This window comes from Dermacentor andersoni, chromosome 7, assembly GCF_023375885.2.
Source record: "Dermacentor andersoni chromosome 7, qqDerAnde1_hic_scaffold, whole genome shotgun sequence".
Taxonomy (NCBI): domain Eukaryota; kingdom Metazoa; phylum Arthropoda; class Arachnida; order Ixodida; family Ixodidae; genus Dermacentor; species Dermacentor andersoni.
Genome location: NC_092820.1, coordinates 85381534 through 85408288, shown reverse-complemented (window position 1 = coordinate 85408288; position 26755 = coordinate 85381534). Strand labels below are relative to the sequence as shown.

The 26755-nt window shown below is 45.6% G+C and overlaps 2 protein-coding genes across 3 annotated transcripts; both read left to right on the top strand.

Annotated features, from left to right (window-relative positions):
- Nucleotides 1-4250: 4250 nt before the first annotated feature.
- LOC126534940 (ipis-1-like) lies at nucleotides 4251-13441 on the top strand. The gene is made up of 2 exons (XM_050182139.3): nucleotides 4251-4531; nucleotides 11956-13441. The coding sequence occupies exons 1-2, from the start codon at nucleotides 4276-4278 to the stop codon at nucleotides 12858-12860; spliced, it is 1161 nt and encodes a 386-aa protein (XP_050038096.3). The 5' UTR covers nucleotides 4251-4275; the 3' UTR covers nucleotides 12861-13441.
- A 2089-nt stretch (nucleotides 13442-15530) lies between these two features.
- On the top strand, nucleotides 15531-24312 carry LOC126534170 (uncharacterized). Of its 2 annotated transcripts, XM_050181419.3 has the most exons (4): nucleotides 15531-15755; nucleotides 17405-17529; nucleotides 18366-18568; nucleotides 23674-24312. In XM_050181419.3, exons 2-4 carry the CDS (start codon nucleotides 17466-17468, stop codon nucleotides 24031-24033), a joined length of 627 nt encoding a protein of 208 aa, XP_050037376.2. In that variant the 5' UTR covers nucleotides 15531-15755; nucleotides 17405-17465; the 3' UTR covers nucleotides 24034-24312. The 2 variants fall into 2 exon arrangements, 1 of the variants encoding a protein (XP_050037376.2); XR_011895444.1 differs by lacking the exon at nucleotides 18366-18568.
- The last annotated feature ends 2443 nt before the right edge of the window (nucleotides 24313-26755 follow it).

Genomic DNA, 26755 nt, shown 5'->3' with positions numbered 1-26755 from the left:
GTTTCCCGTTTGAAAGAACTTGCATTTTGCCCCATGCACTCTAGCACGCTGGTTTCCCAGTATTATATTACTGAGCGCGAATACGCTCCAGGCTTTGTGGACAGGCTCTCTGAAATACCTACGGAGGTATTACTGTAGCGCTTGTTCATTTCGTGTCTTAGTCTCCCATGACCTTTAATGTAGGATCTGGATTTTTCGGCTATAGATCGTGGTAGTTCCTGGTCGCTGCAGATTCGGGTTTTCTGCATCGCATTCACCCTCCTTACGAATAACCTTTGAATTTTTCTCATATTCATTCACACTTGAAAAGGTCACCGATATCAGAGGAACACGTTCGTGAGAGGGCTGTCTGCCCCCTCCCACTTGAGACACAAGCGTCAAAAACGAGAATTACGACGGCAAATTATTCGTATGCCGGGTCATATTCAAAGTGAATGGTGCAAATTTGCTAACAATGTAATGAAATGGAGGCGTGACAGCCCCAGAGTTATGATTGCAGTGGATGCGTGCTGTGGGTCTAATAGCCAAGTGTCTTCTCTTGGCGCGTGCGAACACGGGCAATAACAATCATTTCTGTGTATTAAGCCCGTATCTGCGTAACTGTAATTTATTCCTTTGACGCAACCTGTAGGCGTCTTACAGAAAATAGAGGGTAATGTTGTATGGCGTATTGAATTCGACGTATGATTTTTTTCCGACTCTGATAAATGTGTTTCTGCAGTATTATCAAATAAAAAAATACTATTCGCGGTCCTTCTTGCACTTTTACAGTGTTTCAGACAAATTGGTGCAAGTCAATGTATCCGCGACATTCGTGCGCGGTCCATTGAAATTTATGAAATTCCTTTTCCTCTGCTTTCTGCTATCACATTTCTACAAACTCCTTACAAAAAAAAAATTAACTCAAGCAGCCACCGTTTCTCGGCCAAATCAATTGAAACTTACGAGGCGACTTAGCAGATCTGTGGCATATGTGTGCTTCACACTAGACGCGCAAAGGAACAAGGGTCCGTGAAAGCGATTAAGTTCCTAATAACATTTGGCTGCGTCCTATCTCTACCGACAGTAAGAATAAAAGGGGCATGCCCCCCCCCCCCCCCCCCCTCCCCTTCCTGAGAAGCGCCAGGGACATTCGAATCGCTCGTGCCACGTTCGGTGGACACGGGCACAGCCCCACCAGAAGAAGAAGAAGAAGCGATGTCAACCCAGCGGGCTGCAACACTTCGTCGACGTTCGAGTGTCGCGGCGCGCAAGTCTTCGACGTCGCAGTCCAGGAGGGTGAGCTTGTGGAACTCGAGTACGTCGTCGGGCAGCTATGCGGCGAACGACTCAACCGACTCGGAGCGCGGCAGCTCGGACCTGGCCCTCGAGTTCACGGGGCAAGTGGAACCACACGACGACGAAACCTTGAGGTATTGAAATCCTGGCACATTTTTCGAAAATGGCGGTCGCTCACTAAGTAACCAGCATGGCATTTAAAATGGCCAAGCGACACACAGACGCTGATGGGAATTCCGTAGCGGACGGCATCAGGATAATTTCAGCGGTCCGTGGCTGTGTGCTAGAGCCCAACACACGGCACACGAACTTTTTTGTTTTAGCATTCTACCGCCGCCAGAAAATATGCAGGAACTGAACCAGGACTTGAGGGTGAGAAGCAAAAAAACCAAAAATAATAAGTAGTTTTTTTTTTTGCGGTTATAGGTGGTGTGGAAGGTAGCTTGAATGCATCACGTTTTACATATTCGTTTAATAACGGAGATCCAGCCTCTATGATATTTCCGTGCCCTGCTTCCCAACGTCCGTTGTTCTCAACACCATTAAGGTTATCAACGAAAGACACACGGAACAACGCATTAATTTTCGTACTCTGCAATTGTTGTCGCTTAACCTGACGTTACGTGTCACACGTCCTCAATGCAAAGTTATAAAAAATTCTGCTGCCAGATTGTCTTAGAGCGAGTCAACAGTCAATACTGGGGCTCACTGCCTGTAGCGATGTTTCATGCCGAAGAAGAATTGAGCAAAAAAAAAAAAAAAGCAAAGAGGAGATTGACATGAGAAACAACCAAGAGAAGCGGTGTGGCTCTGTTTCATTATTGTCTTGCGCACGCGCCTTTTCCCCTTCCAGAGATCTATAATAAACAGGCCCGAAAGTGCAATGTAGGCTACTGCCCAACGTGGGAGCGCAAGCTTATGGCATAAAAATTGATTTATGTGCCGTGCCATAGTACGTCACTTCTTTGCATGAATAATTGTCACTCGACGCTTAAGGAGCTAATGACTTATCAGAGGAAGAAAAAAATGGCAAACTTTAAAAATGCTTTGTAAAAGAGCGAGAGTAGTAACGCTGGTGGAAATGGAGCAGAAGCTTTCTTTGCGTTTGTTGCAGCAGTTTCGTTATTTCTGGATATTAAGGGGAAGCGTTAGCTAGGGGCGTAATCCAACTTTCCCACTGAAGTACACAAAAAAGGCAGGAATGCTTTTATCAAAGAGCCACCTGAGCGATTTTGATGAAATTTGTTGCATTTACGAGAAAAAGTTAATCTGAAGCATAATCTTTTAGGGGCAACAAATTATTGCAGAAATCACCGAAAAGCTGAAAGCAAAAAAATAAATAAAAAAAATTGAAGCGTAAGGCTTACAAACCCGCAGCTCGGCGCCAAAAACAAATGTCGAAGTTGTGCAAACTGCGCATGTTTTGCACCATTACAAGCGCCCAGACGTGATATGTATTGGCTCACAGCTTAAGTGAAATGTTTCAATGCTTACGAGGGTCTTGCAAATATTATACTCGCAAATTAGGAAGAATACACAAAGCGGTGTCTCATTCATTGGTTTAGTTCGTTTCAGATGCACTACTGGCGCAGTTCACAAAATTGTGACATTTTTTATTCCTTGGAGTTGTAAACTCCATACTGTAAATTTGGAAATTGTGCGATTTTCGAGACCTTTTTTTTTAGAAGTGGCAGAATAAAGGGGTAATTACTTGCTACTCTTACTAGATCTTTGCTGCTATTAAATGCAGTAAGTTTCTAAAAATTGAAGCAATGCCTACGACAAAAACGGTTTCTACTGCACGAAATATCAATGCCGATGGTTTACATGCGCCTTGATACAGAAAAGTCAACGTTGTTTCCCGCAAGGAGTGGTACCAAAAATTGATGTGACGTCATTAGCGTTTTGTATGGCGTCAGTAGTAATATCCAAATGGTACAACAACGTTCATTAATAGTAATTATGGGTAATAATGTGAATTAAAGGGAATTAAGGGCAATTAGAGAGAAGCAAAGGGAAATAAAATTCGAACACGTTAGAAGAATGGGACTCAAGGTGGTGCAAAGGGAATTAAGGTTAAGTAAAGTGAATGAAGATGAGTTAAGCTGGATTAAAGTGGATTAAGGTTAGTACAAATTAGAGCAAGGTGAATTAGAGCAAGGTTGAATAAAGTGGATTAAGGTGGAATAAGGTTGGCACAAATTAGAGCAAAGTCGATTGAGGTGAATTGAGGTTGGTACATATCACAGCAAAGCGCATTAAGGTAGAGCTGTGACCCGTGACACGTCACACACGTGATACACGTGACAGTGTATGGCGTCACGTATCATGAGTGTAACCAATTAGAGAAGCCATTATGCTTTCTCATTCAAATGACCTCTAGATAGTTAAGAGACTGTCAGTCTTTTATATTAGAGCACCCACGCTAAAGATCCCTCCTAATTGACTCAGTAAATCGCACTAAGCGAACAGTTCGTCTTAAGTTTGCTGGGTGAAGTGTGGTCATTACATTAATAAACTTTCGGTAGAATGCACTCCAACCGCACTCACCTAAGTTTTAAAAAATGTTGTGCGTTACCTGCAATAATGGAATCATCAAGGAAAATGCTAAGAATGCTTCACATTTCACACAGATGAAGTGTATAAGACGGTGTTAGAATGTAAACGTGGAATATACTTGTGATTGTGCCACTATCGTTCGCTTTTCTTCACTCAAGGTGAATTTAGCATCGAAAGAAATCACACAAAAGCCCATAAAATAAATAAGAAGAAAGAGAAAAATATAAGAAAACGCCTTAAGGAGCGTAAAAAGGAGCGTTAAAACGCCTTCAGCGACCCCCTTAAAAATATTTCATATACTTGACCGGGCAGTCATTGCTGCCTTTGTTTCAACTCGGCATATCGTCGGCTCCGGAGCTGTTTGGCACGGAGATGCACACTATGACGTCATCATTTCCACTCAGGTTCCTGCACACCCCCTTCAACATCGAGCCCGAGATGGCCGGTCCGCTGCTGCAGTTCCCGCTCGACATGTACCAACGCATGCGCCAGGAAGGCGGCAACGTGCTGCTGTCCCCTTGGTACCTGGCCTGCATGCTGGTCACCATGTACCACGGCTCGGGTGGCTCGACGCGCCGCCAGATCGCGCGAGTGCTCCACACGGATGACGACGGCGCGATCGTAGAGCGCTTCAACGGCCACGCCAGCCGCCTGTTCTGCCGGGACTACCACAAGCCACGACACACCCACTCAGGTAGGGCACGATGCACACTCTCGCTATTCGGAGGGGCGATACTGGACGAACGCGCAAGCAAGTGGAGATGCGCGCTGCCAACGTGACGCCTTTTAGCAGTGGAGCTATTAGCACGAGTTATAAGACCAGCCGTCGTAGCATAGTGGCTATGGCGTTTGTCATGGTGAGCCCACGTTCATGCGTTCAATCCCTGCGGTGGCGATTGCAGTTTATTGCAGGCAAAACGCAAACGCCCTCGTGTAATTAGATATACGAGCCCACTGAAGAACCACAGGTGATGAAGGTTACTCCGCAGTCTTCAACTACGGTGTTCTTCGTAATAAGATCGGCAGCTTCAAGTGAACCTTCATGTAATGCGCGATAAGCCATGTCAAAAGAAAGGGATAACAATGTCCCACCCAGCGGTAAAAACACCTTCTCGGATATTGAAATTAAAAGCAATGTTCTGTTATTATTCGGTAATATAGGCTGAAAGTTTGTACAGCTGTAGGCGAGACCTTCTAAACACTGTACGTGCGCTTGAAGATCCTCGGTTCTTGCACGCTAAGAAGGGTGTGTATTTCTGATACCTTCCGGCTGCGGAAATATTGCAGCGGTCCTCTCTTACGAAGGAAAAGCAGTTATGTTAACGGCCTGCAGCTAGGGATACCAAGGTGAGCGAATGACGTTGTAAAATATTGAAGTTGTCTTAGCACTAGTGGCACAGGGAGTAACGTGAATGTTGGAAGAGCAGCATAGCTGGAAAATAGTCCGAAATGGAAACAGCTTCTTTGAAAAATGGGTAGTGTTCCTGTAAAGATGCGCGACGAAAAGCAGTACTAAAGCACAGCCCTCAACATTGGCGAAAGTGCCTGTCCCGTGCACTTGTAGCGACCGCCCGTCAATATTTCGTCCCCGCTTCGCGGAAATCGGTTTACGTTACCTTGCCTCACCATGGCGGTCAATGCTTGTACTTTTGAATACAGCCAGTGGACTGTACATTCTCAAGCCATCAGAGTGTGTTCTTTGTAACAGCTAAACGGAGCTACTGACCAGGCTGGACCCATGACATTCACGTTATTTTTTTCAAGCACTAGCCATGGACGACGCTGCTTTTAATCCTGCTGACGGAGATGACGCCACGATTACGTCTCCTGTCATCGCCGCAGGGCTGCGACTTCCCAGCTTTTGGCAAAAGAATCCTAGTACTTGGTTTATGGAAATAGAGGTCCGTTTTCAACTCTGGCGCATCAGTTAACAGACAGAAAGGTCTGTGAAGTAGCCGCGCTACTCTCCGACTTCACTGATGCCGTAGACGACTTGCTTGCGGGTACACCTTCGGCCACAGCATACGACCGGAAGTGCACGGTCCTGCAGCCCTTCGAGCCATCGCAACAGAGTAGGCTCCAACCGCTCCTCTCCGAGGAACTCGGCGACAGACGACCGCCACAACTCCTGCGCAGGTCGCGTCGGTTACTGGGTGAGCGCTCCGCAAAAAAGTCAGCTTACAGTTTTGCGCTAGCTGTCTTCCAACGCCTCCCACAGTCCGTACGCATGGCACTGGCGGGCTCCGACGAGATGAGTCTCGATCAGCTAGCTGCACTCGCTGACCGCATCTGCGATTCTTCGTCGCACAGCTACCTATCGCCGCTGCTAGAGCCTCAGAGCCAGGAGACCGACTGTCGCGTCTGGAGAAGCTGACGACCAATGCACTGGAGAAGCTGACGACTGGCCGCAACACTCGCGACGAACTTCGGCGCAACGATTCGGCTTCACAGTCTCGGAGAGTGCACCTAGAGACACGCCGCGGCAGTTGTGCTGATACCATCATCGCTTTCACGAACAAGCAAGTCTCTACAGTCAGCCCTGTTCATGGACGGGAAGCGTACCGGCCAGTCGCTAAGGGCGGCGTGGGATATCAGCCCTCGAGCAAGCCGCCCGTTCTTCGTAGTCAACCGCGTTAGCGGCACCCGCCTTCTCATCGACGCCGGAGCCGATCCGTCTATCGTTCCCCGCCACGGCCGCACATCGCCAACGCGGCAAATCCACATCCACGCTCCACACAGTGAACAACACTGCCATCGCGTTGTATGGACTGCGGTCAATAACGCTAGACATTGGGCTCTGGTGCTTGCACAGATTGGTGTTTGTGGTCGCCAACGTCACCATGCAATACTGGGGGCGGACTTCCTCAGCCATTTAAACCTATAGACGTGACTGTTCGCGATCGGCGTCAAAAGGATAACGTCACATCCCTTGAAGTACTGGGCCTGCAGTCCAACCTCCACCTGATCTGGCATCCGTACATTTGGGCCGGTCTCAATGTACGACAAGATACTTGCCGACTACCCGCTTCTCGCGAAGCCCCAAAATGATGCGCTGCACGTGTAACAGAAGGTGACGCATCAGATAACAACAACCGACCCACCTGTCACCGCGCATCCAGGGAGGCTCGCTGGGAGAAGGTTGGAAGTCGGCCGCCCTGATTTCGAACACATGCTTCAGCTCGGCGTTAATCATCGTTCCTCCAGCTATCGGTCTTCAACTCTCCATCTGGTTCCAAAGCAAAACAGTGGCGACTGGCTACCTTGTGGTTTTTACCCAACTTTGAATGTTGTCACCATTCAGAATTATAACCTGTAGCCCAAATACATGACTTCGGCGCTCGTCTCGCAGGAACCAAAATAAGCAGCAAAATTGTTTTGATGAGCGCATGCCACCGAATTGCTGTGGAACATAGCGACACTGTGAACACAGCAACCACTACTCAGTTTGGCTTATTTGAGCTGTCTGTATGCCTTACGGTTTGAAGAATGTGGCACAAACATTTCAAAGATTCATAGACGAGTTTCCCTGCGGAATTCCGTTCATTTTCGTCTACCTTGACGACATTCTGGTTGCAAGTCGCACCAGCCAAGCCCGAAAAGAGCGCATTCGCCTTCAACTTGAGCGACTGGATAATTGGAGCGACTTGAGCAACTTGAGCGACTTCCCTTCTCCAACGTTCTTGTGAAAGTTGCGCGCGTTTCTAGGGCTCACAAATGTTCACGGACGCTTCATACCATCCTGTGCACTAGGTATTCAGCAGCTTACCGGCCTGCTGCGTTGCAGGTAAAAAAAAATGCCTATCTTCCACTTATCCTCGAAGCACGAACACTTTTTCCAGGAAGCCAAAACGCAGTTGCCGACTGCAGTGTTGCTGATTCATCCGCTTCCCGACGCGCCAACTCGCGTCATCGTAGACGCCTCGACCACCGCAGTGGGTGCAGTTTTGCAGCAGCGCGATGGCACACACTGGAGGCCACTGGGATTCATCTGGAAGCGCCTCAAAGCTAGAGAAGCTCACTAAAGGGTCTTCCGGAGGGAGATGTTTGTCATGTATTGCGCTGCCAAGCATTTCCTTTTTTGTTTCTTGAAAGACGTAGCTTGTAAATTATGACCGACCAGAAGCCGTTGGCATTAGTTTTGGCCTTCCATGGGAGCTTCGGCACTTTCCTTTATCTCCGAAGTTTCTATGGACATCCACCATGTATCTGGAACTGAAAATCAGGCATCTGACGCGCTGTCGCGGATCGGCACTGTGCCTGCTGGCCCTGGTGATTTTCAAGCTGTAAACTTCGCCCAGAAAAATGACGTGAGCTGCGTCGATCACGGGAAACAGGCTCGTCACTCGAGCTTGCGGAGGTACCGCTTCCCTACATAACAACATTGGTCACGCTCGACGAATCGCAGACAGCTCCTCGCCCGTGTTTGCTCCATCAATTTGGGTGGCCAATATTCGATTCAGAGCACAGCATAAGCCATTCCGATATCGCAGCTATATGGAGGCTTATAACAGGCCGCTTCGTCTGGCCAGGGATGAAAAATGATTTTTGAAGGTGGGGAAGTAGCTGCCAAGCGTTTCAAGCCGCGAAAGTGACCCGCCACATGCGTTAGCGGTGCAACCGTTTCGACCACCAGAAAGCCGTTTCGATCACGTGCGTTTAAACTTTGTGGGACGTCATCCGCCATGCCAATGCTTCAGCTACCTCCTAACGTGTGTCGACCGGTACGCAATGTGGCCTGAGGCGACGCCTATACAAGACACCACGACGGATACAATGACAGAAGCATTTGTTGCTACGTAGTTGTCGTGGTACGGTTGCCCTTTGCGCAAAGCTAGTGACCGAGGCTGACAATTTCAAAGCTCGCTTTTTCCTGCTCTTGCGAGACTGCTCGGAACGCGCCTTAATGACGCTACGGCTTACCACCCACAGAGCAACTGCATTTTCGAGCCTCTCCACCGACAACTGAAGGTGCCGTTACCTGTATGCTCGACAGACAGCAATGGGTGGAAAGGCTACCCCTAGTTCTACTGGGGCTGCGAACAGTCAAGGATGACCTCGGAATCGGTGCAGCCGAGATGCTCTATGGTTCGCCACTCCACATTCCAGGCCTGTTTTGCGGCACCCAGCAAGGCTGGTTGTGGCGCAGCACTTAGCGAGGATACATTCCTGGCTCGACCAGTTTTGGCCCACACCCCCACGTATCGCCCGCGGGTAGCCAGTGTTTTGTTTCCCGACAATGGACACAACCACTCGCGTCTTTCTGCGACGCAACTCTATGAAGCCACCGTTGACTCCTTCCTATGAAGATCCCTTTCGTGTGGTTTCGCGTTTACACAAAACCTTCAGGATTGACTTTCGCGGCAAAGAGAGTGTCGTGCGACCGCGTGAGAACATCTTGAACATTAACTCTTCATTCTAAAACTTGTACAGTGCAACATAGAAAGGAAGAAACAAGCCGAGCCGGCCAAATGAAAGAACAGAGCGTTGACTTCCAACTGGTTTATTGGCAAGTTGCAGGAAATATATAGCTACAAGAAAGCATCAGGACATGTCGCCACAACACTTCACAAAGCGTCACACCGATAGAAGGCTGCATCATCGTGAGTGAAAAAAAAAACGGGCTATTCTGTCATGCAAGGTTAAACTGATCGGGAAAATTTACTTCCTGTGGAGATAGGGACAAAGATGGTGCGCTAGCGCACGTGCTGCGAGCCCTTGCTATGAGATCAGCGGCAATAATCTCCCGCGTAAGTTGTGACCGCAGCTTTTTTAGCACTTCACACCGACAAAAATTTGTTGCGACTGTGGAATGATGTAAGCCGCGTTTTTATCTGTGTGAAGTGCTAAAAAAGCAGCGATCACAACTTACGCGGGAGATTATTGAAGCTGATCTCACAGTAAGATCTGGCAGCACATGCGCTAGCGCACCATCTTTGTGCCTATCTCCACAGGAAGTGAAATTTCTTGATCAGTTTAACCTTGCATGACAGAATTGCGCGTTCTGTAACTCACGATGGCGCAGCCTTCTATCGGCGTGACGCTTTGTGAAGTGTGTGACGACATGTCCTGATGCTTTCTTGTAGCCATATATTTCGTGCAACTTGGCAAGAAACCAGTTAGAAGTATGCGCTATGTTCCTTTATCTGGCCCGCTCGGCTTGTTTCTTCCTTTCTATGTTGCGCTGTGCCAGTTTTAGAATGCAATACCAACTCGCCCAATCCTCAACCCTAGTGAACTCTTCATTCTTTCCGCGATTCACAGCTAAGCGTCGTGCATTCTAGAGGGGGAGCAATTGTAGCGACCGTTCGTCACTACGTTGTCCCCGCTTCGCGAAAATACAGTTAACCTAGGATTGCTTCGTCGTGGGGGTCATTGGTCCCTGATTTTTCTTGTAATTGAGGTGGAAGCCGGATTTGGGCGCCACCCCAGCCACTGGGCCCCCCTAGTTTTAGTTTTGAATAAGGCCAGTCGACTCTCTGTTCTCAACCTGTCAAAACGTGTGTTCCTTTCCTCCACTAAACCCTGCTCGCAACACAGTTTTACCACGAAATTCATTTAATTGCATATCTCGCAATACCGCAAGTATTTTTCGGACTCCTACGGGCAGTGCGTCACACCGTGAGCAATAGTAAATAGAGCGTTTCAACTGTTTCAACACATAACGTGTGCCAATAAGTATAATTTACTATGCATAATCTCTGACTACAAAAAAAAAAAAAAAAACAGAGCACGAATGCATTACCAGTAGCCTGAGCTGCGGAGAAGGAATGTCTGCATGTAGGACTATCAGTACACAGTGAAAGGTCATACTATAGACCTTATAAAGCTTGAAAACCATCAATATTATCAGCATTAACAGTCCGACTTGGTAATTTTTTAATAAGGCTCCACAGAGGCCGAAGAAAAAGAAAATCTAACGTACTTAAACGCGAAATAGACAGCTCATCTGCCTATTATGAGCGGTACTGCATAATTGATGGAAAGACGACCAGCGTTAGTCATTTTCGTTTAGATTCTACGAATCGTGGTGCAGCAGCAAATGAAACATTATCCCATCCTTTCGTGTATATGGCAGTGCCGATATGCATGCCTTAGCACGCCTATAACTGATTTCAGAAAGTAGGCGGTGCCAAGAAATCTTGTTAATTACTGCAAAACACCTCTAATCCTCTCGAGTCCTGGTCGTTAAATATGTGCATATAAAAAGAACATAAAAAGGGGCTGCCCGTATGCATGATTCAATTTATAGCTTCTGCGGAGATCCGTGCATATTTTGGGTATCAAGAGGTACTGATAAATATTCACGTTAGCAGACCAATGGCAGTTCCGAAAAGAACTAACGCATTTTCCAGGATAGTCAGAGCTCTACGAAAGTTTGGGCATCTTTGACCAAGTTCTTTTTTTTTAGAACGCATTTTCCCAAAGCGAAGCCCACAGGTAAAATGGGAGCTGAACACGGACAATATGCTTCCATACATGAAACATCCAGTTTGTTTTTTTAGGCGTACATAGATTTTGGATTGTGGCGCGAAGTGACACGAACAGAGACTAAAAGCAGACAGGACGAGCGCTCGTCCTGTCTGCTTCTAGTCTGTGACCGTGTCACTTCGCGCTAAATCCAAGATAATGTTAGCGTACCAACTCGCCCAACTTTCTATCATTTTGCAGTACTGCGTGTTTAATGGCCTATGTAGAGAAAATCTCCATCCGACACTTTGGAGCACTTGTCTGCAATGTTGCAGTTTATTCCGCCCGTTTCAAGTATTTTGTTGATAAGAACTGGTGCCCGGACTATTAGCTTTGCTTTCTGATAGGTGACATTTTTCGCTCACACACTATAGTATGCGCTGCAAGACACTAAACATCCGCGCCTATCGAATAAAAAAAAAGTAAAAGCGTCCCATGTAGCACAGCAGAGGGCTAGGGAACAGAAACACCACAAATATTCCTTTTTCTTTGACTTTCTTAAACTTCTGTCGCAAAAGTTACGATGTGGGCGTAAATAAAAGCTATGAAGCAGACAATCAACAAAATCGGTAAGGAGTTTGCTAGTCTGCAATGCTTTTCGTCAACATAGTCAGTCGTATCCTACAGCAAATTCTACACGCCCGCGTGCAGGTCTCAGCGTGACGTCTTACGCCGGCCTCTACCACGATGCGCGGGTCAACCTGTCGAGAGAGTTCAAGGACCCACTTTCGAACCTAGACACACACTTCCACGTCTACGATTTCGCAGAGAGCCCCGAGCAGAGCCGCCTGGCTCTCGACGGCTTCTTACGAGCTCTCACGGGCTTCTCGTTCAGACGAGACGTCTTCAGCGGTGACAGCGTGGACCTTGACACGTTCGTGGTCCTGGCCAGCGTCTTCAGCTTCGGCTCGCGCTGGTTCGCTGCAGGAGGTGCACGCGGATCTACGGGCCGGTTCTACTCCGAGCAAGCCGGTGACAGGCGAGCTGGCGAGGAAGTGCCTACACTGTCCATGACGGGCACCTTCCGATATGCCCAATTCGGCGAAGGCGACGCGTTTGCCGGGGTCGTGGTGGACCTGCCTTACCAGGAACCACGACGGTCACTCGCCATCTTTATCCCGGCGGCCGACTCGAGCCTCGTCGAATTGGAGAAGGCCCTAACCGCATCCACGATACTGACGTGTCTGGGACGTCTGCAGCAGCAGGGCCCAGTGAAGGTCACGCTGCCCCGGATGAAGGTGAAGTGCCTCACTGACCTCAAGCACTACCTGCAACCGATGGGGGTGACGGACGCGTTCAACGGTGCCGCGGACTTTGTAAACATGGCGCGCATTGTGGGTCTCAGGGTGTCGGCGGCGAAGCACCTCGCGGTTTTCAGGGCGGGATACAAGGGTCCAAAGATCCCCACGGCTGCAGCCTTAGCGGAGAAGACCGCGTGCTCGGCCAGCGGCAAGAGCGTGTTCAAGATAACGATTGATCGGCCGTTCATGTTCCTGGTGCTCGCCCGCGATCCAGACACCGTGCTTATGCTTGGTTCGTTTACGCACACTCTCTAAGACGACACCGTGACCGTTAGGGTGTGTGTATCTATAGTCACGGCAAAAATACATTCGTTCATTATGTTTATTCCTGCTTTTGTAATAGAAAAATCACGCTTTCTCGTTTAGAATACTCTTTTAATTGTTTAGTTGGCTACAGTATACTTATGACAGTTTATACTTAATTGCATAGGGAAGCAGTCTCTATCCGCACTAAAGAAAATACAACATTTGACGAGTATATATTATTCGGCTGTTTTACAGCGGTGTAAAATTGCATTAATTTCGTGACAAATCATGGCGCTTCTAAGCTAAATTTTGTAATACTGTTCCTTTATAGCGATACATATTAGACCAGCCTGCTACTTATTTCACAAGGAGCCTCTCTGTAATAGGTTCGGCTGAAATAGTGTGGAAAGTCCCTACACCTTATGACAGATTCTTGGAAGTTACTTGAAATGTTGGCAATACGACAATTTTCTAGATACCACTTCCATACAAAATGAAAATAATTGCTGTTTTTTTTTCCTGCAAGTTATAGCAACGTTACTACTTGCACAATAAACACCGCAGAAGTTCTGCCGTTTCTTGCGATGTCAGCCAGAGTAAGCGTTCATTGATTCGAGCGAGCAATCTCCTTGCAAAATGAGATTCATCAAATTGCCCAACATGTATATCCTGTGGGAGGAAGAAACAAACGTACAGTTGGGGCAGATTCTCATCAAGGCGTTATCATCACCTTTCCACAGCAGATACTCTGTATCAGCCCCTAAAATTAGGTTCTGACTAACTTCAAGTACATACATTGCTTGCCCAATCACCCAAATACTCTACATTGGTGACATTTTCAATGAAGATAACAAATAGCGCCAACGACTCAATTTGCAATATATTGTGTAGTCACCAAAAAAAAAAAGCATTTCCTAGCAGTTGGCAAAAGGATGCGTAGTATTGTGGTGGTATATCGCTCTTTATAAAAGTAGAAGTCAGAACTTGAGTTATGGTGACAAATAATATAGCTAGGCACAGTTCATGGCCATTGGAGCTCAAGAGAAATGATTGAAATCATGCGAGCAGTGCCCTTACCTTATCTCTAACGCAAACAATGACACGAAATGCAAGCCTTCTGTCTAACAGGCTGCCGTGGCTTGAAATTACTTTCTCTCTTTTGACGAACTGGGGCCAGCTGGAGCTTCATCACAGCTGTTTCCCCTCGTTATAAATATCAACAATGGCCTTTATTGTCATACGTTGTCCTCGTTTTCAATGATATAATGCAACGAAATGATTGCCTTGCACTTTGATGGAGCATCATCATTTTATTTAGGAACAATTAATTTCTGTCTCTAGGCAAGTATAACAAATCCGAGGTACCGCCACGCCTGTGTGCTTAAAGCTGTCGCATCGTGGGCAAAGGCTAGCAGGTCACGGATATTTACGAGAAGCCAAAGTCAACTAGCACTATCACGTTCATTACCAGAGCATTGGTTCTCAAATACGTGCTTGTACCTTGCAATAAACATAAGACTCAGAAAGCTGACACGTTCACTGGTTTCAAGTATGCTCCTCACAAGCGGCCATAATGACAAAAGAACGATTTCCGTTATGCACAGTGGTTCTGGTAGAAGGCATTTCATTCACTTTAACGTACACCAACGTAATCAGTGAGGTCGACGTGCACCATATATAGTTTCGATTTGTAACTGTTTTCGTCGTGGTTCTGCTGAGTGGCTGTGGCGCATGCCAACAGCGGGAGGTTGGCCATGAATCGGGTGATTAAGATAGGTGCCTAAAAAGAAGGGAATGAACAATTTGGTTGTTGGAGCTTAAAAAGTAAACTTTTCGTGTGCCATGCATGAAAAGGCGTTTGTTAGACTCAGAGTTGGAGAAAGGAGACGTGTAAAAAAAAAAAAAAATTGAGACTTTTCACAACACGAATCTCGAAGCTGAAACGGAAAAGAAGCATAGCCTTTAGCAAAACCTCAGTAGTGTCAACTACAAATTTACGCTTCCAATAAAGTTTACTTCTCTCTCTGTCTCAATAAACGCCGTGGTACCAGCGGCAATACCCGGACAGGCTGACTTCTCGGGCGGCACTTGCCGAACGTCAACTCCCACTCCCACACACAAAAACGAGCTTCGCAGAGTTGGAAATAGTCATCGGACTCTGGGCGGCAGGTTCGCACTGAATCTTTTGGTGCAGGGGTATGGAATGTTTCCGCAGCCGGGACGATCATAAGAAGGCACAGATTAACGAAGGAGCATGACCGAACGCGCAGATCAGATTTAGTGGATTTCCTTTGGCTCTCAAATTGTAGAATTTCCCAGAAAGAGTAAGAAAGACAAGATGAGGCCCTCGCAAAGTGCGGAAAAACTCTCGCGTTTGTCTAATAAACTGTCCTGTGCCCTTGTGAATACCGGATCTGCCTCTCATTAAAACACCACGAGACACGTGCTGTTTTGTCCTTACCTTTTTTGTTACTACGGGCGTGTCGTACACCAATTACAGTCACGGGGCTGCTGTGAATGAACGCACGCCGCTGAACGACATCATCTAGGACCGTACTTCTTGCGGATATAAGTAGCCTGTCCGAGGCAAGAAGGTTCTGAGCGACAATTAATAAGATGAGAAGGCGCTCCTCTTCTTGGTGGAGGAAAGCGCGCCGCGCACTCTTCCTTATGCCGGTACACAGACTGCGACAGACATTTCCGATGTGTGCGCAACGACCCGGCGTCAACAAGATAACGCGTTCGTTTAAGATTTCGAAAAACATCCTTGGCTTCACGCAGTGGCGTAGTGTGACGCAGATAGGGGGCAGCTCAAGTGTCAGCATCCTCTCTGCATTAGCGGCATTCAAAACAGCGCTCCCTAAATTACAATCTGCCGTCAGTCAGCCCATTGAAGTTTCAGAGGTAAGCGAACTCTTCTTGGTCAGCATCAAAGTTTGAGCATGTATATCGTTCGCATATTGTACCTGTTTTTTTTTTCTGAACCATGTAGCTCGTAATGACTGAAACCTTTGGTCAGATAAAGCACGAGTACTTTCACGCTAAATCATAAACGTATAGTAATCATTTGGTGCCTTCAGAGGGCGGCCGAGAACTACAATGAGTAATGAGAGAGCTGCAGTGTGGTAACCGCTTCCTAATGATGGGTACCCGTCAAGAATATTTGATGTAAGAGCGTAAAAAGTATTTTTAAAAACAGATACGGAACAGAAGAAAGGGTAGACACCGAATAAGGGCTCTGCCTGTCTCGTGCCATGTCTGTTCTTACGCTCTTAAGTTATGTCATGTATGCATCAACTAGGCACTTTAAAGGTCATTTTATGGCATGTACAAGAATTAGGCAAATCACACTTTAGAATTCACGAGCTGAGCTGCTTTGCCGATTATATGATGTGAAGGAATGATTGAGCCCAAGTTTACGGCACACGAAAATGAGCCGAGGGCTCTGCAATCAAAAGTGAGGAGGTATTATTTCAAAAGGGGAAGCGTGAGACTGCCTCCGTTTTATTAACGAACGTCCTGGAGGCAGCTAAGCGGGGGTCGCATGGCTCTTGTGGCTGTCGCGGAGCCGATCGCCGACCGGTGGTGCCGCCGAGTCCTGGAGGAACAACAGCAGTGCTCGCCAGAGCTCGATAACATGGTCCGGAGGCGTGGGATCCAGATGGGCCCGAGTCTGGAGAGAAGGCCAGGGTCCCCGCTTTATTTATTGTGTTATGTTAGAAGTATAAGAAGGTTAACTTGGCGATGTGACGTCAACTTAGTCAAACAACTTTGTGCGCCAGCAGTCCATCTGACCAACTGAAACAGTACATTAAATAGGCGCAATGATATGAACAAAAGAGAACAACCGCAAAAAAAAAGTTGTAATAGTACCGCTAGTCCTAACGCTGTCTTATTCTTGTTCTCGTTCGCCCACACTGATTCTTAATGCATTCAAGACAAGAGAACTCGTCCAAATTAAGTTGTTCCTAGCACATCAAGAACTTCGTTTTAGAACAACTGCTATCTCTGTACCAGGCTTGTCTGTTCGAACGTAGTTTGCTTTTTAAGCTGTATTACGCAGGAAATATCAGAAAAATGCCTGGTTTGGCAGAAATCTTGTGTCAATACCATTTAGTCGGCCTTATTGTAGGAGTTCTTGAAGCGTATAAATTACCGAAGAGCCCTTTCATTACTTGAGCGCTGCGAAAATATCAATTTTTAGTATACCGCAAGGGACAACAGAGAGCGCTTTGTTTTTGTTTTGCGCTTCTCTAATCTTAAGAATGTACAAAAGAGATGTCCGCTTTTCAGCTCTTTCGAATTAAGCGTTCTGGTGCATTTTCTACGCATCTGAATTCTTTTTTTAGCCGCGAACGCGTCGAAGTTGACGATAAGTTGATATACTAGAATATTCAAATTCAGTGCAAATAAATATCGAGTGAATAAGTACAATTAAGGCAAACCGCAAGCAGATCCTTATCCTGTACTAGAACTTGGTCCAACCATTGATCGTATTGTGCTAAAAATATGACAAATCAGAGCCTTCCACGCATTATATATCATTCCTGCAGGTTCTTATTTGACTGCGGCATCAGCCCATCCCATAAAAAAGCGTGGAATCCTTTGAGAGCCATGATGACACCGGTCACTATTGTGTGCTTGGTTCTATCGTGTCCTATGGTTTATGCATATACAGGTATGAAACTTTTCTCACTGGCCGTAGCTTTCAATAAGTTGCCTTCTGCAATATACGTACAATTCAATGAGGCTGGTATCGACAAAAGAAAAAAAAAGAAACTTGCCCTTGATGTGAATGGTGCGGCTGTTATAGAGGCTGGCGACCTCTAATAAAAGTTTATTCACTCACTCACTCACTCACTCACTCACTCACTCACTCACTCACTCACTCACTCACTCACTCACTCACTCACATGACACTCACTTGCATTACAACGCTTGTGTCAGTATACCATGTTGCTCATTGTCAGAAAAACAAATGTGGAATGAACGGGCAATATTTAACATGACAACATAAAATTGGCTGCCACATGCTACCAAAGAAAATAGGCAGGTACGTGGAAGGCTAGGGAGCACCAGCATAATATTTACCAGCAGGAAACATCGATGTTTTCTCGAACCTATTGCAGGTGGTGGTACAAGGAGGCCAACTTTAGTCTGTGAGCTTAATGTTATAGCGACGCTATACAGATTGTGGGAGTGGTGACATTATCGCTGGCATTATCGCTCCTGTGAACCAACATTGAAGGAAATTACCGCAAAGATTACAGTATGCTTGATATAGGCGCCAGCCGTATGTGCACAAAATACTCAGCAATTTTATATCAATTTCCACTGATGCTCTCTCCAAATCGCTTTAGGGACCGTTCAAATTGTGAGCCGTCCGGTTTTTTTTTTATAATTAACTGTATCTATGGAGATGGTGGTGCCTAATTAGACGGCTTCGGCCATCCTCGTCTCATAATTCATAGATGAACTCCGTACAAAAGATTCCTTGTTTTCACTGTTTCCTAGAATGGTGTAACAATGCGTACAATAATCGCCTGGAACGGGCCATTGATAGTGCGCTGCATGAGGTCCAAGAAGCGCACGTCTCAGAGATGGAAGCTGAAGGCCCCGGCCCATACCCTTTAGGCTTCGACGGATACACTGTCATCGGTCTTGGTGCACTGCGACGCCATGGGGACTTCCGGACCGTGTGCGAAAACAATACTCAGGTACCCACCCAAATTAATTTAGTATAGATACAGATAATTTCTCGCAGGATGTACGTACAATATTTCGTTGGTAGTGTTTGAACGTTTGATGTAATAATACTGGCATGGACATAGACTAAGCTACACAGCATATTATTTCTTTGGTGACGTCACTACAATCCTAAAGGTGTGAGAACTATTCTGTTAAGAAAATGCAATGAATGAGTCTTAGTGAAACAATGTACATTAGGCCATGGAGTACATGCAAGACTCATCTGTTTTGCTCTATTATACTCAGTTTTGTTTCCGGATGTGTCCAAAAAACTGTAGAGAACGGAACAGCAAAATATTTACTGATATGTGCATCAAAATTTATATATATATATATATATATATATATATATATATATATATATATATATATATATATACACATAAACTCTAAGGTAACATGTGCTAAAACTACGACATGATTAGGCGGCACACCAAAGTGATAGTACTCGGAATAATGTTTTAACTCCTGGCGTTCCTTAAATTGTGCTTCAGTACAAGCCCACGAGCGTTTTTGCATTTCACCCAGATTAGAATGCAGCCGACGCAGCTGGGATCGAACCAGCTGCTTCGAGACCAACACCAAAACGTCATATTCACTGTGCTACAGTGCCGCTGTTGAGTGTTGTCTATCGCGCCCGGTCTGATGAAAGGTTCATTGTTGATGGCTGTGCTAGTTCACATGGCGGAATTGGTACAAACTTAGTGACGAGACAGGCCACAAAGTAGAAAAGGGTCGTGCACTTGTTTAAGTGCACTTAGGTCTTTGCAGTCGTGATAATAAAATTAAATTGTGGCTATATACTATATAAACTTTGGTTTTCTTTTAATGAGAAGCATTCTTTACGAATTCAGGCATTCTGAATCTATCTATCTATCTATCTATCTATCTATCTATCTATCTATCTATCTATCTATCTATCTATCTATCTATCTATCTATCTATCTATCTATCTATCTATCTATCTATCTATCTGTCCATCCGTCCGTCCGTGTATCCATTCATCCATCCATCCATCCATCCAACAAGATCAATAACATGATCCGGATATGTCAACTGCGGAACACCGAATCATGGGTACTTCCGCCAGAACAGCGGTTCAAAAGCAATGTTCCTGCCCTGTGCAAGCCAACCGTCTTCTAGTACTCACAAAGAAGCTCTTGGAAGACCACAGCTTCGTCGAAAAATGCGTCAACTCGGAGACTGCGTCGTTCAAATGTTTACTTGGGCAGCTCGAGGATAGCGTACAGCTGGGGCACTACTCGAAGTAGAGGAAGGGTAACGTTTTCGCAACGATCGAGCTGCTAGGTTAACCCACATTCTTTCTGACACTCAGCATGGCCTTGGTGCAAGCTGAGCGCCTTCTCGAAGTCATCGAGTGAGTCACAGAGTCGGTGATGATGCACCAGCGCAGGGTAGATCCATAGTCAGCTACCTGCAAAATGCTTCACATAACTTCGTTTCCTACAGTACGTGGAATCTGCATATTTTGTTTACCACCAAACTAGTTTCTCTCTTATCTAGCGTCCCATCTTCTGGCGCACTTTGAAGAAACGCAAGATTTCTTCACGTCAAACGCATTATCGTTCACCAGTCCCTCATTATGAAAAGAATAACAGAGTAAACAATTTGCGCGGAATGCTTCGTAAAAAGCACATGTCACTTCTCGAGTTAATAGCTGAACAGTGTGGAATAGATCACAGCGAAATAGAATACGAAATTAGGAACAACAGTAACTGACCTTCAGAAAGCTGAAATTCCTTCTTACCTTTATTACGCAACACAAACACGTTATTGCACAATTACTAACAAATTTCCCATTAGCAGTAATTGAGGTCATAGCGCTGAATTGAAATGAACTAGAACGACGACAGGAGGTGTGCTATATTTTGCTCTATAGTGCACGTCCGATCGTCTTGTTCGTGTAAATTCATTACTACGATCTCTCAGTGACTGCAGCCAACCAACTCGTCCAAAAACCTGTGGTGCTGGATCATCATCATCATCATCAGCCTGGTTACGACCACTGCAGGACAAAGGCCTCTCCCATGCTTCTTCAACTACCCCTGTCATATACTAATTGGGGCCATGTTGTCCCTGCAAACTTCATAATCTCATCCGCTGACCTAACTTTCTGCCGCCCCCTGCTACGCTTCCCTTCCCTTGAAATCCAGTCGGTAACCCTTAGTGACCATCGGTTATCTTCCCTCCTCATTACGTGTCCTGCCCATGCCCATTTCTTTTTCTTCATTTCAACTAAGATATGATTAACTCGCGTTTGTTCCCTCACCCAATCTGCTCTTTTCTTATCCCTTAACGTTACGCCTATCATTCTTCTTTCCATAGCTCGTTGCGTCGTCCTCAATTTAAGTAGAACCCTTTTCGTAAGCCTCCAAGTTTCTGCCCCGTACGTGAGTACTGGTAAGGCACAGCTGTTATAAACTTTTCTCTTGAAGGATAATGGCAACCTGCTGTTCATGATCTGAAAATGCCTGCCAAACGCACCCAGCCCATTCTTATTATTCTGATTATTTCAGTCTCATGATCCGGATCCGCGGTCACTACCTGTCCTAAGTAGATGTATTCCCTTACCACTTCCAGTGCCTCACTACTTATTGTAAACTGCTGTTCCTTTCCGAGACTGTTAAACATTACTTTAGTTTTCTGCAGATTATTTTTAGACCCACCCTTCGGCTTTGCCTCTCCAGGTCAGTGAGCATGCATTGCAGTTGGTCCCCGGGTTACTAAGCAAGGCAATATCATTAGCGAATCACAAGTTACTGAGGTATTCTCCATTAACTCTTATCCCCGATTCTTCCCAATCCAGGTCTCTGAATACCTCCTGTAAACACGCTGTGAATAGCATCGGAGAGATCGTATCTCCCTGCCTGACGCCTTTCTTTATGGGGATTTTGTTGCTTTCTTTATGAAGGACTACGGTGGCTGTGTAGCCGCTATAGATATCTTTCAGTATTTTTACATACGGCTCGTCTACACTCTGATTCCGCAATGCCTCCATGACTGCTGAGCTTTCGACTGAATCAAACGCTTTCTCGTAATCAATGAAAGCTATATATAAAGGTTGGTTATATTCCGCACATTTTTCTATCACCTGATTGATAGTGTAAATATCTTCTATTGTTGAGTAGCCTTTACGGAATCCTGCCTGGTCCTTTGGTTGACGGAAGTCTAAGGTGTTCCTGATTCTATTTGCAATTACCTTAGTAAATAGTTTGATGGCAACGGACAGTGAACTGATCGGTCTATAATTTTTCATGTCTTTGGCGTCCCCTTTCTTATAGATTAGGATTATGTTAGCGTTTTACCAAGATTCCGGTACGCTCGAAGTCCTGAGTCATTGCGTATACAGGGTGGCAGTTTCTCTGGAACAATCTGCCCACCATCCTTCAACAAATCTGCTGTTACCAGATCCTCCCCAGCTGCCTTCCCCCTTTGCATAGCTCCCAAGGCTTTCTTTACTTCTTCCGGTGTTACCTTTGGGATTTCGAATTCCTCTAGACTATTCTCTCGTCCATGATCGTCGTGGGTGCCACTGGTACTGTATAAATCTCTATAGAACTCCTCAGCCACTTGAACTGTTCCATCCATATTAGTAATGATATTGCCGGCTTTGTCTCTTAACGCATACATCTGATTCGTGCCAATACCTAATTTCTTCTTCACTGCTTTTAGGCTTCCTCCGTTCCTGAGAGCATGTTCAATTCTATCCATGTTATACTTCCTTATGTCAGCTGTCTTACGCTTGTTGATTAACTTCGAAAGTTCTGCCAGTTCTATTCTAGCTGTAGGGTTAGAGGCTTTCATACATTGGCGTTTCTTGATCAGATCTTTCGTCTCCTTCCATAGCTTGCTGGTATCCTGTCTAACGGAGTTACCACCGACTTCTATTGCACACTCCTTAATGATGCCCACAAGATTGTCGTTCATTGCTGCAACACTAAAGTCCTCTTCCTGAGTCAAAGCCGAATACCTGTTCTGTAGCTTGATCTGGAATTCCTCTACTTTCCCTCTTACCGCTAACTCATTGATCGACTTCTTAAGTATCAGTTGCTTCCGTTCCCTCCTCATGTCTAGGCTAATTCGAGTTCTTACCATCCTATGGTCACTGCAGCGCACCTTGCTGAGCACGTCCACATCTTGTATGATGCCAGGGTTAGCGCAGAGTATGAAGTTTATTTCATTTCTAGTCTCGCCGTTCGGGCTCCTCCAAGTCCATTTTCAACTATCTCGCTTGCGGAAGAAGGTATTCATTATCCCCATATTATTCTGTTCCGCAATCTCTACTAATAACTCCCCCTGCTATTCCTAGTGCCTATGCCATATTCCCCCACTGCCTTGTCTCCAGCCTGCTTCTTGCCTACCTTGGCATTGAAGTCACCCATCAGTATACTGTATTTTGCTTTGACTTTATCCATCGCCGATTCCATGTCTTCATAGAAGCTTTCGACTTCCTGGTCATCATGACTGGATGTAGGGGCGTAAACCTGTATAACCTTCATTTTGTACCTCTTATTAAGTTTCACAACAAGACTTGCCACCCTCTCGTTAATGCTATAGAATTCCTGTATGTTACCAGCTATGTTCTTATTAATCAGGAATCCGACTCCTAGTTCTCGTCTCTCCGCTAAGCCCCGGTAGCACAGGACGTGCCCGCTTTTTAGCACTGTATATGCTTCTTTTGGCCTCCTAACTTCACAGAGCCCAATTATATCCCATTTACTGCCCTCTAATTCCTCCAATAGCACTGCTAGACTCGCCTCACTAGATAACGTTCTAGCGTTAAACGTCGCCAGGTTCATATTCCAATGGCGGCCTGTCCAAAAGACATAGACAAGTGCTTAGCTTTGAGGACAGGAGCCAGTGGTCGACCTCTATATTCCTCGAAAAGGAAGAATTAATTTTTTGCCCTTCTAAAGCACGACACGACACGCTACAATATGCGGAGTGTTCGGCGAATAAAGTTATCTTCGTTGCTCCGACACATCGCACGCATCTCGCGCAGCAAATGCGATACACGAGGATTACAACCATCGCCACGGTTTGTGTTACGCAGGTCGTGAGCTTCGACCTGCTGTCGGAAGGACCTGTGCTGTGTTTGTTTCGAAGGACGGGTGGACAAAACGACACCCTTGCGATTGCAGCTCACGACGTCAACGTGACTACGCACCTGAGGTTTGTCACAGCATCCACAGACGAGAACGCCGAGACAGACTCGCGAATCCTGGACCAGATTGACGAGCCTGTGGTGACGACGCTGCGCACCGGACGTGTCACTGTGAACACCGATGGCACTTCTGGTGATGCGCTGAATGTAACGACGGGTCTCCTTCGACATCTGGCTCTTCTGTCGATTCAAGACTCCTGGGAAGAACAGTTCGTTTCAAAGTTTGTCAGAGTGCTACGATACACTTAGTGGCGTCATCTTCGAACGGAAACCGGTGCTTATATAGTGTGTAGAAAGTACAATAAGTAAGAAATGCGCTTGACGCTCGGTTGCAGATCGGGCCGTTTTAGCACTGTTCGGAATCTCCACAACATTTTTTCGTCTTAGTTTAGGCATTAGGGAGCTTGCAAATATCTACAAACATCATATGTCTGGATTGCTGCATAAAACTAATAGCTTAGGTGGGTGTCAAACGAAAGAAAAAAGAGTATTACACAGCGGCAATCACCAACACTTGTCAATGAAAAGGTATGGCCGAACATTTCTAGAAGGCCATTTGTCATTATTAAAGAAATGACGCGGCTGTATATCTGTTAAACAGGCAATATCTAGGACACCTCTGTTGTTTTATTGCATTGCGCATTTCTGTAGCGAACAGAGCCACTAACCAGCTTATGAACAGTGGTAGTATATATATATATATATATATATATATATATATATATATATATATGTGTGTGTGTGTGTGTGTGTGTGCGTGTGTGTGAGTGTTTGTGTGAATCGAATACAATTTATTGACAGGAAAGACGGAGAGGACGACCCAAGCTAGTGCGTTCTAGTGTGCTACTCTGCACTGGGGCAGTGGGAAAGGGTGCGAAAGTATTGGGATGCGTGATGATGATAAGAGAAGTGGTCAGTGCTTACGTATATGAGACAGTTGCCTTGCGAGAGCTGCTCGTCATGCTTGGTGTCCTGCAGAAACTTCAACAACACTACTTGCACGCACTGAAGTCGTAGTGTCAGGCCATGGGCCGAGGACAGCTTTCTCCGACAGTGGTTGCCAGCCAACCTTGGCTAAGAAACTCTCTAATGTCCGTCGCTCCAGCGTATATGCCGGGCAATATATATATATATATGTATATATATATATATATATATATATATATATATATATATATATATATATATATATATATATATATATATATATATATATATATATATATATATATATATATATACGCACTCCGCGACTCGGTTGCTCCAGAGAGAGTATACTTTGCAGAAGTGCCTTTGTTTCGACAATGAAGCTTCAATCGCCAGAAACCTTGACCAGAAAAACGTACGCAACAACCGAATAATGTTATTCGCCTAAAAAATTCCGTAACAGGCAAAGTGAAGTAGCGAAACGCCCCTCTAAAACTATAAAAAGGCTGCACTCGTGAAGTATTCAGGATCATCAAGCAGAACTACCACTCTGTGCTGTGGGGATGTAAACAACGCTTTTTCTTTTCCGAAGCCTTGGACTTTTGAATAGCTTAGCATGCTGACTGCGCATAGGCCCCTAATAACGACAGCTTTATTGGCCTCACTTTGTTCCGTAAGAGGCACAGAAATGCTAGAAGTGAATTTCTTTTCTAACAAGCTGTCTTCGTGTAAATGATGTTCCGATTGCCTGGAAGGCTCAAGGTCTGGATAGGTTGCCTCAGACGAGCTCGCAAAAAAGTGCAATAAATATATGGAGCCGTAGATGACAAAAATCTATCTTGTTAATTTTCTTGCCCCGACTGAGTTTCATGTATATGCAGAAAGTTTCAAGAAATATTCTTTAATCTTGTTCATGCTGCGTCCACTTGCCAATTTGTCCCATGCCCCTCATGTTTATTAAATCACTGTCTCGTATTAACCTGCGCCTCAGTTCAAAGACGATCGATTCAAATGAACGTTATCGTGCTTTCGCGTTGCGCCTACGAAAAATTACTAAATTATTACTTTAACCATCAGAAGGAAACATTTTTATATGTTCTAGTATTTTCGTAATATGTGATCCTCATCGTCATTGCACTTCCTATCGCGAGAAATGAGATTGAACTTTATGCTAAACTTTATTTAAAAGTAAGAGTCTTTCAAAGCTTTAAACTTTGTTTCCTTGCATGGCAGGAAGCTTTATAACTCAGGCCGCTGAAAATACACCTGTGTGAATTGACTATTCTTCATCTTGTATTGTGGACACTGTTTTTGTTCATTTAGGCAGGCACAATATACTCTACATCTTCAAAATGTACCGAACGAAACGCGCAATGAACGGTTTGCGTTCAGGGGTACAGCGGCAACAGAACACACCCTTCCAGATAACGTATTTGTATAGGGACACACAATCAAAAACATTAATATATGTCCCTCGAACTGAGGACCATTATGCCGGGCAAGCACAGTAACGTCACTGCTCAATTCTTTACACACAGCTGAATGATTGCGGAAGACTATCGCGTAGGACAGTTAACTATTTTGAACTTTTCGCTTTCAACGAGTCGACCATCACTATGTCTGCCGGAAATGGTCTTTCTGGTAGCCGAGTATACAAGGCGACCAAACTCATTCATTTTTTTGTCGTGCCTGTTTTGAAAGCTTCATCTGCCGCCTTGTGGATGCAAAGGCAAGTGCAGAGTTGGACAAGGACAAACGTCTACATCTCGTACACGGCCCCGCTAATAACGCGGTTTTCTTTCTTTCCTTTATGATCGCTGCCCTCCCCCCCCCCCCTCCCCCCCCCCCCCAGCGATTTCACACGCTTCGCAATAACGAGCGCCTAAAAAAGGACAGTACGAAGCGGAAATCGCCTAAGCGCGTCTGTCCTCAGGTCGGAGCAACGCAACCGAGGGAAAAGGAACTCGTGCCAGCACAAAATGTGAGTGGTGAAATAGCAAAAAAAAAAAAAAATAATAAGGAAGTCTATAGGGAATCCAAGTAG